A 13,382-nucleotide genomic window follows, 5' to 3' on the forward strand; every position below is an offset into this window, starting at 1 on the left:
GCAGAGGTGTGTGTGTGTGTGTGCGTGTGCGCGCGCGTGTGTGTGCGTGTGTGCGTGCAGGAAGGGCCTGGTCCTAGTATTGAGGACCAGATGCAGGACGAGCAGTGAGATCGTGAGCTGCTCGTCTCTTTTGTTTTGATGCTAGTTTAACAGTAAATATAAAGCCAGTGAAGCTAATGATGCTAAGAAACTACAAATGTGTCAGCTTTGCTACTAAATTAATTAAAATATGCTACATGTCATGAAATCAGAATTTTAGCATTATTACAGAAAGTATTTTAGCATGCTAACATGTTGAGTGTAAGCTTAACATCATTGTGACTAAATGTTAAACATGATTAAATTATAATGTTAGCACTGTAGGTGTTAGCATGTTAGCAGGCTGACATTGAGTGTCTGCTTAACATCAAAATCATAGCATTGTTTCAGTAAACACGCTAGCATGCTAACACACACAATACATGCTAAACATCTTAAAGTCTAAATGTTAGCATCAATAATGTAAGTATGTTAGCATATGTCATATTAAATGTCATACATCTAAGTGTGTTAGTTAGCTAGCATGCTATGATGCTAAACTGGGAAATTCACAAAACACTGTTGTTCTTGTTGTTAGCATGTTAGTGTTAGCCTGCACCTCTTAGCTGTTAGCAGACAATAAGTCAATTTTACATTTAACACAATTTCAAACAAAATCACTTGTTTTTAACTTATAAACAAATGAACTAAAGAATCTCCTGTTTGTTCTTTTTCTTCTTTCACTGACTCACACGTTCATAATAAATCTGATGTTCAGCGTGAGCAGAGTTTGACTCTAACAGAAAATGTTATGATTCGAATTGGACTTGTGTTGAGTGACAGGGTGAACAGAGTGAATCTGTGTGTGTGTGTGAAATGTGCTGCAGTGAAACACAGTGATGATGATGATGAAGAAGCAGACACACAGACTGAGCTGGCCACCACCCTGTAACCCATGGTAACACCATCAGCTGCAGTGGGAGGAGCAACCGTGTGTCACTGTGTCTGGATTGGCTGGGAACAGGTGTTCTGAGGTTCAGTGAAGGGAGGAGGAAGAGGAGGAGTCATGTAGTTTAAAAAGATCAATTCATTTTGTATTTGATTGTAATTTCTTTACAAGACGAACAAAGTAAAACTTTCTTTAAAATTTTGATTAAAAATTACATGGACATCCTTTAAAATGATGACGTCAGAGTGAGCGGCACTGTAGATGTCTGCCACTGGAGGGCAGTGTTTCCTGTGTGAGACAAAGACATGACCTGAAGCTTTGGTTTCATACGTATATATATATATGTGTCTGTATGTGTCTGTATATATATGTATATATACATATATATACAGACAGACAGACAGATTGTTGAGTTTGACGTCCCTGTTTTAAGACATTTTTTCAGGACGCTTTGATCAAAAATGCCGGACCTTGAAAAAGTCCCAGATCATGTGATCACGATGTTTCTGGTAAAAAAGAATGAGGATTATTAAAGCAGATGAAAACATGAACGTGGTCAAAAACACACTGAGCACACATTTGTTAAATTCTTCACAAAGACTAAATCTACTTTACTGTGTGTGAGGAGATTTAAGAGCTTTTGTTATTTTAAGGGATAATTAAGGGTCAGTAGACATGTTTCTGCTTAAGTGTTTAACTGTGAGTGAGTGAGTGAGTGATGATGTTCAGGTAAAACTGTCCACAGGGGGGCGCTACAGAGCTGCTACCACATCACTTACAGTCAACATTATTATGTGAATTATGGGATATATCTATAATAAACTAAATCATCAGATGTTAGAGTAACAAACAGAAAGTCTGAGAATATCTTCAGGTTATGTTTAATGACAAAAAGGTTTTTTAATCAGTTTTTATCAGAATGAAGGGAGAAAAAAAGAAAATCAAAGCAAAAGCATCGTTCTTTCAACACCTTCAGTTCCTTTCACGTCATGCTCCTCCATCAACATTTTTTATTATCATTATCATTATTATTTTACACTTCTTACTAACATGACTCTCGTCTGTGCTTCCACCATCTTCATAAAACTAACAAACAAACGCAAACAAGTGAGTCGCACAAAAACTGTAAAATGTAAGCGACCAAGGCCGCGTCCCATTTCTTTATCCCCGTGTTCGTGGATCACAGGAAGGAAACTGATCACATTTACACAGCGTTTCTGAAGCGTCTGCACAAAACTGCAAATCCAGAATAATCCATAGTCACGCCCATGTCCGACATCATCACTGTGACTTTACCTCACTGTGAGTCAAACTCATAACAACCACCAGGTAACCAGGTAACCAGGTAACCAGGGCTGGGCTTAAAACAAATGTTGCTTTTCCAGTTCATATGGATTTGTAACTAAACGCTCAGATATCGACTCATAACGTCCTCGCATCGATCGTTTCAGTTACACCACTTCCCGTTTCCGGTGCACAAATCTCACGAGACTTGAGACATCGCCGCTGAAGTCTTGCGTGACTGTGCGCTGTGATGCTAACAGCTAAGCTAACGTGCGAGTCAGCAGATTTTGTTCACCCACACACAGTTTTTTTGCAGGACACCGCGCTCACAGCGCCCTCTGCTGGACAACGTGTTCATTACACTGAAATGTCTGACGGCAACTCGAGGCTGTAGCGTTACACTGTCAGTCAAATGACGAAAACTTCTTATGTTTGAATGATTCACCAGAAAATCAAAGTTTATATCATTTGCAGCTTCTGGTGAATTGAAATCAAATCATAATCTAAATCAGCAGTGATCATCAGCCCACAGGTAACGTGTGTGTGTGTGTGTCAACTTAGTCACTTTTATTCTGAAATTTTGGCCAATGTGATGATTTGTTTTTAAACGTCTTTAAATCAGCAGAATAATCATGTTCAGAGTCAACGTGAAGATTTCCTGCAAAGAAATCATTTTTCAGACCTTTGACAAACACTGATCGAGTGGATTCATGAAGAGAAGGGCGGTGGGTTTCAGACAGAGGACGCTTTACTTTGAAGGGCATGGACACGCAGAATACTGTTAGAGTGTGAGCGACAGCGTCGCTCTGCTTCCTATCACTTTGGCTTCAGAATCTAAATCAGAATCAGAATCAGAATTTAAAATCAGAGAAGAACTAAATCAGTGTGTGTGTGTTCTGTGGAATAACCACCACTGATGATATAATGAGATAATGATAATGGCCGCTGTGGTCACTCCTCACGACACCAACACTCAGTGACAAACGTTTAAAAAAGACAGAAAGAAAAAGGCAAAACTACCTGAAGAAGACGATCTCTACAAAATAAAGGCAGGACGAGATTTTCAGTTTGGACTCGTGGCACAATCTGTGTGTGTGTGTGTGTGTGTGTGTGCGCGCGTGTGTGTGTGGACACTCCCTACAAACCCACCTGTTTATAAACATTTAAACACAATCGCTGTGGAAAATGAAATATGACCTCATCAACTCAGTGAAAAGCTTTTAGAAACGAGAAAGGAGAGAAGGAGGCGAGGAGAGAGGAATCACTGTCAGAGAGGGAAGGAGGGAGGGAGGAGACGGACGCGCGTCTCCTGAGAACATGTCATATCTCAGGGACGGTGGCGAGAGGGAGGCGGGGTCAGGCAGGCGGGTGGGCGGGGCAGAGGGAGGAGAGACTCGTGGACGCTCGCTCTCTGGTCACGACAGCAAACGCTTCCTCCAAACACACGGGGGCGACGTCTGAGGCACTTCTGTTCAGAAAGAACTGGCTGTGGGCGTGGTCAACCTCTTTCCAATGTAGACTCTGAGAACACACACGTTCACACGCACACGCACACACACACGGTTTTCCAGGAGGAGCCTCAGAGCGACTTCTTTATCAAACGTCTCATAAAACACCAGGAAAGTGTCGTCATGACAATAATAATCATAGAGAGAGAGAGCGAGGATTTAAAACTTGACTTATTCTGTGATCATGTGTCAACACTGGGCTGAAATCAGGCTAATATTCTCATATATGTACACATATACATACATACATATATATATATATATATATATATATATATATATATATATATATATATATATATATGTATACATGTATGTGTATATACATATATATATATATATATATATATATATATATATATATATATATTGATATATATATATATAGATATATATATGTACACATATACATACATACATATATATATATATATATATATGCTTTTAGAATACATACATATATATATATATGTACACATATATATACATACATACCTATATGTATATACGTATATACATATATATATATATACATACATATATGTATATATATATACATATATGTATATATACATATATATACATATATGTATATATACATATATATACATATATATATATACATACATATATATACATATATACACATATATACATATATACACATATATATATACATACATATATATACACATATATACACATATATATACACATATATACACATATATACACATATATATATACATATATATATACACATACATATATACATACATATATATATACATATGATGTACATAAGACATCATGTGTCCATAGAGCTGTGTCCAGAAGACAGTGAACGTCTGGTGTCTTACCCCAGTCCCAGAGCCAGGATGTGTGATAGCAGCAGTGAGGGGATGAAGACTTTGAGGAACTCTGCAGAGAAGATGCCTCCTTTCTTCATGGCGCCCGTCTTCCTCATGCTGAGCGTCACAGAGCGCCGAGGGTGTCTGAAGTGAAACTCCCTGCAGGAATCAGACATTTGAGTTACCTGTCTGTCTGTCAACACTGAGCAACAACACGAGACGAGAACCTGACCCGTGACCCATGACCTTTGACCGCTGATCTGTGACCTTTGATATGTGACCTTTGATCTGTGACCCATGAACCAACTGTTTTTACATGAAAGAGAAAAAGGGTTTTTGTGACAGCAGCGTTTATGTGACAGGGTGCTGCTGCTGTTACTACTACTGCTGCTGCTGTTTGTGTAACAGGTCCAACTTTATGACCACAATGACTGACTGAGCACACGCTGATGTTTACCCAACCGGGACTTACTTGGGGGGAATGTTTTCCGGTCGACTGGACCAATCAGCCACCCAGTCTGCGTCCTTCATCAGGATGTCCATGTCCCTCTCCTTGTCCAAGACGTCCTCTTCTGACTAAAGACACACACACACACACACACACACACACACACACACACACATCTGTCTATTATCACTGTTTTCTGTTTTCAGGACAAATGAGACAGCAACAAATAATCAATTAACTCAATTAATTGCTACTGATCAGTGTAAGGTTTAAAATGTGAATATTTTCTGGTTTCTTTGCTCTTCGACTACAAAGACATTTAGGAAACATCAACAAGAGAATAATCTGTAGATGAATCATTAATCACAACAATCCTTCACTGCAGCCTTAAATGTGTGTGTGTGTGTGTGTGTGTTTTACAGCCATCGCCATGGAAACAAACGGGCAGACAGCAGCTGTCATTTAGGTGTGCGCACGAGCACACACACACACCACTTAAGCACCAGAAGTGATGGTTGCCATGGCAACAGATGGAGGAGAGCATTTACTTGGCTGTCTCTTCTGCTGCTCACGTCCACGTCAAAGATGATCTGTCCTTCGTCCTGAGGACTGTGAGGCCGTGGAGGACTGCGGGCGGACAAAGAAGAAGAAAAACTTTATTTTAAATAACCCACACACACACACACACACTCTACTCACAGAGAGACAGATGGTGGAACAGAGAAGCCTCAGCATTAATTAGTTTAACTGCAAATCTCTGCAAGAGGGACATTAAACCACAGGTTTCCATAGCAACAGGTCTAAAAAAAACAGTGTGAAAGCAAAGCACACTGAGGTGTTGGGATAGCAAACACAGAGCGTTCACAGACCACTTCACTGTTTCCACATCATGTTTCAGAGGCTGTGAACTCCTCCCACGTCCTTCATCACCGCGACTCACACGTTCACTTCCACTTCATTTGACTTCAGATTTCATCCAATAAACCACGGCGTCATCACGAGTTAAAGAAGATTCAACACGATCACACAACAATGACTTTCCTCCATTTGTGTTTGATAATAACAGATCATGAACGGTGCAGTGGTGCTGACCTCTGACCTCTGTGATGTCATGTGAGGAGCAGTTTGTTGACGAAAACACGCTCAGGTGACTCATGAACAGCTGACTGACCTACAAACACGCGGTCACATGACGCGGCTTTTATTGCTTTCTACTGATTTTGTTGTTGTGAAAAGATAAAGAGTGACGCAGAGGAGACAGAGGACAGCAGAACGTCAACAAAACCAAAAGAATAGTATAAGTGATTAAACTTTAAAACACAACACATCTAAAGTTTGTTTGTTTGTTTGTTTGTGAGCAGTGAGACATAAACATCATGTGACCTGTGATTGAAACTCCATGCGATACTAAGTCGTTTTCTTATTTATGACGCTGACTCTGTGTCACACTGAGACAGAAACATAAACTCAGGGATTCCATTGGACCCGAGTATGAACCCAAAACCTCATGACTTTTCTTTTTGAGCTTCGTCTACATGAGGAGGAAATCATGTGTCTCCATCTCTAATGTGTTTTAAAACAGTCCAACTATGAGCTGCTTTTACAGCTCAGATATTTTGCTACTAAAATCAAATAATCTCAGGTAGAACCTGACCTCTGCTCGTCAGTTAGAGGAGAGACGGCACCTCCTGTCGGCTGTTCTACGTCCTGAATGAATGTGCAATCTGATAAATATTAACTTAAACAAGAGTTTGAACTTATCTAAATCTAAATTAAAGTGATTCCATCCATAAAAACAAAACTAAAGCTGCTACAGTCCAGTGGCTTTGGTTTGACCAGAGGGGGCAGTAGAGGTCAGAATGTAAACCTGGAGCTGAGTTCACCTGTCGCAGGACGAGTTGCTGCGGCTCGACTCGTGCTGGGCGTCCAACAGGATCTTCTCCATGTCTCCGTTGTGGATGGAGGACGAGGACGGGACGTGCTCGAGCCCACCCACCATGGCCTCCTCTTCCTCCACTTGAGGCAGGGGCAGCAGACCCGAGCCCGGTCCTCCTGTGGTGGACGAGTGGACCGAGCCTGGTCCACCTCTGTTCATCTCCAGCTCCACCCAGGATCCTGTGAAGAAGAACGAGACCAATGAGCTTCATTGTTCTTCTGCTGCTCCGTGGGTGCAGTCCATCACAGACGCTCTGTCCACAAACTCCAAATGTCCTTAAAAAACCTCTTTACACAGAAACACTCCATGTGAACTGATGTCAAACAGCTGGAGTGTGTGAAGGTTAATCCACTTAGATTAGATTATCTGTTAACATGTCAGCATGTGTCACGGAGCCAGAGTGAAGTCATGATAACAGTGAACAAAGAACACTGTCAATCATTTTGAAGGATTTCTTTGTTTTTTATGGAACTAGAACAAACTCCGCTCCCTTCACTGGCTTCCTGTAGCTGCTCGCATGCGCTTCAAGACTCTAGTGCTTGCGTTCCATGCTACAAACGGATCCGGTCCAGCCTACATCCAGGACATGATCAAAACCTACACCCCAGCCCGCCCACTCCGCTCTACATCGGCAAACCGGCTCGCTGCTCCCTCACTGAGAGGATCGCAGAGGCGTTCGCAGAACTCCAGACTGTTCACTGTCCTCGCTCCCAAATGGTGGAACGATCTCCCCATCGACATCCGGACAGCTGAAAGCCTCCACATCTTCCGCCGCCGACTAAAAACACATTTCTTCTGACTCTACCTCGACTAAGACGACGACGACAACAAAAACAAACAAAAAAAAAACACATCGCACTTATGACTAGCACTTCATAGTTTGGTTTACTTGAAGCTCTTATTTACTTCTAGCTCTTATTTGTACCCTAATGTTTAAATGCACTTTTGTAAGTCGCTTTGGATAAAAGCGTCTGCTAAATGACATGTAATGTCATGACATGTAATGTCATGTCATGTCATGTCATGTCATGTCATGTCATGTCATGTCATGTAACAAATTCACATTTAAAACACTGAACAATCTGAGAAACAGTCATGTTTGAGATGAGCTGATGATGATGATGATGATGATGGGACTGGTTAGTGCTAATATTCTGGTCTGTTCTACTAAAGTTTATGAAGGAAAAATGAAAGGTTTACTGATCACATCAGATTTTATGTTTCCGACACACAATCGATTATTAATTGATTACTAAATTATTGGACAACTATTTTAAATGTCAGTATTTTCTTCATTTCTTTGCTCTGGAGAACAAAGAAATCATTAAAACTGAATCCTTTCCAGGTTTGAAAAACACCAATCAACATTTTTTAAGGTTTTATGAAACTATGGACCAAGCGATTAATCGAGAAAATAATCGACAGATGAATCGATGATGAATATAATCTACTCTGACCCAGGGATTTTGTCCAGTATCGTATCAGTTCATCCCACAACTGATCAATAACCAATCAATTCTGCTGCTTTATTGCAGCAGAAGTGTCTTGATGCCTGGAGATAATGAATGTTATACAAAGACACACTGACGTGAAGGATTCAGTGATCCAGTAAACAGAACACTCCTGAATGGATGTACTGTCATCATCCATGTGAACTGCTCCTGCTGTGACATGTGACAACACTTTGCTTCTCATGACCCGTGACTATGATACGTGCCTCTCTGTTTGTACAGGAGCAGCTGAGGAGACTCAGCGCGTCACAAATCTAAAAAGCACAAGCTCCTAAAAGTGAAGGAGAACAAGTGTCACTGTAACACTTTCTCCTTCTGACCTCACCGAGCGTGTACATTCAGAGGAAGTGCACTTCACAAGCTTCAGTCAGGACTCGCTCCCATCCAGTGGATTACACTGCAGACTGTGAGCCAAGCTGCTGACCACTGTCTGTGCTCTGTGTGGAATAAAAGCCTGTTACCATGGCGCTGATACTTCTGGACACTGACAGCAGTGGCTGGGTTTACAGACACGGTGTGACACCTGACCTCGTTTACACTTGGTAGTAACATCCACCATGAACTCGTCTCTACATCCACACGCTGATTTATACATGAGCACTGTCAACAGTCAACAGTCCACAGTGTGAGAATCAGTCAAACAGCAGAGTGTAATAAAAACACACACTCCCACGCATGTCAGTCAACTACGGTGGCCTTCACAGGACACCGAGGATGTGGGTCTTAGTCATTTGCGTAGTAAAACACAGGTCTGCAACTAATTCATTATTTTCATGTTCGATTCATTTATTTTCTCAGTTAAACGATTAGTCGTTTGGTCTGTAAAATATCACAGAATATTCATCAGTGTTTGTCAAACCTGGAAATGATGATGTTCTCAAATCAAACCAAAACCATTCAGTTTGTTGTATGGAGCAAAGAAAGCAGAACATATTCACATTAAGAAGCTGGAAAATCACACAAACTGGTTTGAGTTATTAAGAAAACACTCAGATTAATAAACCGATGAAGAAAATATGTGTCCAGTTAACGTTAATCCAGCTCCGACGCCGGTCTGACAGTTTGCGTTAATGTGGAACAACAACAACCTGCTGAGAACTGGAAACTTTATGAAGTTTAGTTTCTCTCTCAACAACCGGACACTTGTCATGTGTTTATCAGTCAAAGTGAAGTGAAAGTGAAGTCTGCTGCTCGGTATCTGGATTCACTGGGCGTCACACTGCTCCTTCTGGTTGACCAGTAATCATGAGTCTGGTTATCAACTGGACCAGTTAACACTGGCCTCTTCCTATCTGACCTGTACAAGAGTGATCAACAACATGGACAGGGCCATGAATAATATATAATATACATATATATATATATGCTATATAAATAATAGCACTTTGGGATTTTTTAGACTATAAATGTACTATTATTATTATTGTTATTAATATAATGAAGACAGACATGGCCCGCTCTGCATCGTGCTGCCCCTGCGAGGATCGCAGAGGCATTGCTGACTTCGTTGCTGACATCATTGGCGATGTAGGGTTAAAAAAAACAAGTTCACACATTAAAAGGAGAATTTCCATAAAATCAAGTAGATGACAATAAATGAACTGGTTCCTCGAAATTTCAATTTCAACACAGTTGAGGATTGACAGTATTTCTTTGTATCTCTAGTAATCTTATTGGGTCAGTAGTTGGGCAGTTAACCAGTGTTAAAGGGCCAATGAGTAACATTTAGGAGGATTATAGGCAGAAACTGAAACTACAGGTGAAACACTTGTTTTCTAGCCTTGGAATAAGATTTTGTACAAGGCTGCAGCGATTAATCGACTCTAAAGTAACGATCAAATATTTTGGTAGTCTATGAATTGGTTTAAGTGTTCTTTTCTTTACTCCATATAAGAAAAAAATGATTAAAAGTGAAATAGTTTGGTTTGTGGACAAAAACAAGACATTTGAGGACATCATCATTTCCATGTTTGACAAACACTGACCAACATGTTTGAGCTTTGCAGCTACAGTCAACTTTCAGATGTATTTTAGGGTTTATGTTTTATCTCCATGTTTCTCCTACAGCTGTTTTGATCTGAACCTGCTCAGGAGGAGTTTGCAGCGTATGTTACCGTGGTGATGAGCCTGAGGAAAACAGGCTAAACGGCTGAAAAACCAGGTTTAAACCCGAAGTTCACAGAGCAGGTCTGTAGTATTTATCTGTAGATAAATGTCTATGTAACTGGTTTTAAAGTCTCTGTCTTAAATCGTGTTGGACTGCTGCTCTGATCACATTCTAACTCTGCCCACTCTGAGCACGTCCCAAACGTCTGTCCTCTTGTCACCGTGGCTTTAAATAGCATGCTAAGTCATGCCCCCCCCATAGTGTGGTAAAGTTAAACCAGAGCAGCTATGTGAGCAGAGCAGAGTCAGCGCAGCAGTGTTATAAACACGCCTTTGTTTACTTCTCTATGAAAGCAGAGCTTCTCTCTTGTCATTCATGTCCACACACACATGGAATTATACTGTCACCAACACTAACTCACTGTGTCATCCATGTAAGTATAGACTTTAACATGAATTCCAGTAATCACTTAATAGAATATAAAAATAAAAATAGATATACATAAAAGCTGAATGGATAAGTAAACTTAAGATATGTGTGTTTGGGATATGATCTGCTCCATATAACAAAGAAATCTTTATAACTCAATCATTTTAGTTTATAAACAAAACAAGACCGAAATAAACATATAAAAAAATAAAAGACTTTTGAGAACGTCATCATTTTCTATTAATCCACAACATGATTGACAGATTAATTGAAGTGGATTTTATCTCCTGGGAAAAGCAGAGCTTTTCTTTACTTTAGTTTTTTCCATTTATGTGTACCAGCTAAGTGTTACATGTTAAATGTTTGTTCTTAAAAAGAACGACAAAACTGCACTTTATGTCAATATCTGTTATATCTGGAGCACTTGGCTTGACAACTAATACAGATCTACACATGTTTTTCTGCACCCAAGCCCAGACATCATTTAGTCTCTTCTGTAGTAAAATAGACAGATTTTTCACAGATGTAGTACATATACATTTTCTACATTGAGTGAACATAAAAACATAACAACTCCAGCATATTAGTCAAGGGGGTGGCAGCTTATTCAGCCAACTGTTGTCGTCATTAGTCCTATACTGATACTGTGCTGATAATAAATTCTGCCCTAACTCGAACTTTCATTCAGCCTATTCGAATGTAGATTTCATACATGTTAGACCGTCAAAATAATGTTGGTAGTGTGGTAGTATATGTATATATGTATATATATATATATATATATATATATATATATATATATATATATATATACATATACACACACATATATATATATATATATATATATATACATATCTATATTTAATGTAGTCACATTTCGCCGTTGAATGTTAAAACAATTAGCCCGTTTTCTTTTCTGCCAATTCTGACTTCTTCTTCATCTCGCTTTGTTGACGACCCTTAGCCCCGCCTACAAGCCTCCGCGTACAGCGCTGATTGGCTCACCCGCCTGTCAGTCAACCCGACGCCAATGTCAATAAACACAGATGGGGAGAAACACACACACACACACACAAACAAACGCTAAAAATTGACTGTTTGAAATGATTAAAACCCAGAAATAAATGAACATTTAAGCTTCGGCATCGTTCACAGACACATGTTTCACACTGACAGGAAATAAAAGAGGAGTTGAACTCACCGTTGAGTCCGGAGTCTCCGCTGGTAGCAGCGCTAGCAGCGTTAGCAGCGTTAGCGGCGTCGGACATGGTGCTGTGTGTCTGCTGAGCAGTGAGCGTTGAGCAGGGGAGGAGGAAGATGGTTGTTACATAAACGGTTAAAGTCTAAGACTAGAAAACGCGTTGAGTCGTTATATCTGCGCACATTCAGACGCGCGAGCGTTACGAAGTCACAGAGTCCGCCTTCGCTGCGCGGCTAACAGCTAAGCTAGGCTACGCTAACAGCTCCGTTGGCTGTTTGTTTTCGTCTGAAGAAAAAAGCGTTGATGCAGCCACGAGACGTCGGAGCTGCGCGATGACGTCACAGCGCTCGCCTGATAAGGGCAGAAGGAGGGAGGAGTCAAATGACATAACAACACCTGCCTGACAGACACGTACGCTTACTGAGCGGCCATTTTATTAGGTACACAAGAATCTTCAAAACACAGGAGATGAAACACGAACAACTACAAATCAACTAATCATTTAACCGAGTACGTTTTTGCTATTGTTATGTTAAAGACATAATTGCACATTTTTATGCAATTAAACTTATTTCATTAAGTTTACTTTTTAGTTTAAACGTTTCCTATATTTAATTGATATTTGTTTGTTTTTTCTATTAAAAAATATACCATTGTAGACACAAAAGACATTTTAAACAGTTTTTTTTATACAGTGTGTTTAAGACTCACTTTTTCAGCCTTTAACTAATGATTTTCTTCTTTATTACATAACCATAACTTTTATGTTGTTCTATGTTTTTGCATTGTTAACTTTTTCCACATACTTCAATTTAGACACTTGATTCAACCTTCAAAATGTTCAGGTCAACCAAGACAATATTACACATATTTTTTTCAATTGAAATATTTCATAATTTCATAAATATTAAACAGTTTCTGCAATTATTAAAATGAATGTCAAAACACATTTTCATCTTCTAATTCCACTTACATTAACAGAAGCTGAACTCAAACCTCAGAATGTTGGACTCGATTAGGACATTATTCAGTCCTATTAGATTTCCTGTGCATTTAATACTAAGGTACTTAGGTGCTAATGTTCTATGACTTTCTGGTTCTATTCACAACTTCAGTGTGGAAACATCAAAGCATTCA

At 39.7% G+C, this 13,382-nt stretch overlaps 1 protein-coding gene across 1 annotated transcript; it reads right to left on the minus strand.

Annotated features, from left to right (window-relative positions):
* Positions 1-1,832: 1,832 nt before the first annotated feature.
* On the minus strand, positions 1,833-12,543 carry LOC122762352 (BCL2/adenovirus E1B 19 kDa protein-interacting protein 3-like). Its single transcript, XM_044017544.1, has 6 exons — positions 12,246-12,543; positions 6,942-7,173; positions 5,607-5,685; positions 5,083-5,186; positions 4,620-4,769; positions 1,833-3,772 (listed from the first exon to the last, which is right to left on the minus strand). The coding sequence occupies exons 1-6, from the start codon at positions 12,310-12,312 to the stop codon at positions 3,724-3,726; spliced, it is 681 nt and encodes a 226-aa protein (XP_043873479.1). The 5' UTR covers positions 12,313-12,543; the 3' UTR covers positions 1,833-3,723.
* Between the last annotated feature and the right edge of the window lie 839 nt (positions 12,544-13,382).

The sequence above is a fragment of the Solea senegalensis genome, unplaced genomic scaffold (genome assembly GCF_019176455.1).
Source record: "Solea senegalensis isolate Sse05_10M unplaced genomic scaffold, IFAPA_SoseM_1 scf7180000015575, whole genome shotgun sequence".
NCBI classification, from domain to species: domain Eukaryota; kingdom Metazoa; phylum Chordata; class Actinopteri; order Pleuronectiformes; family Soleidae; genus Solea; species Solea senegalensis.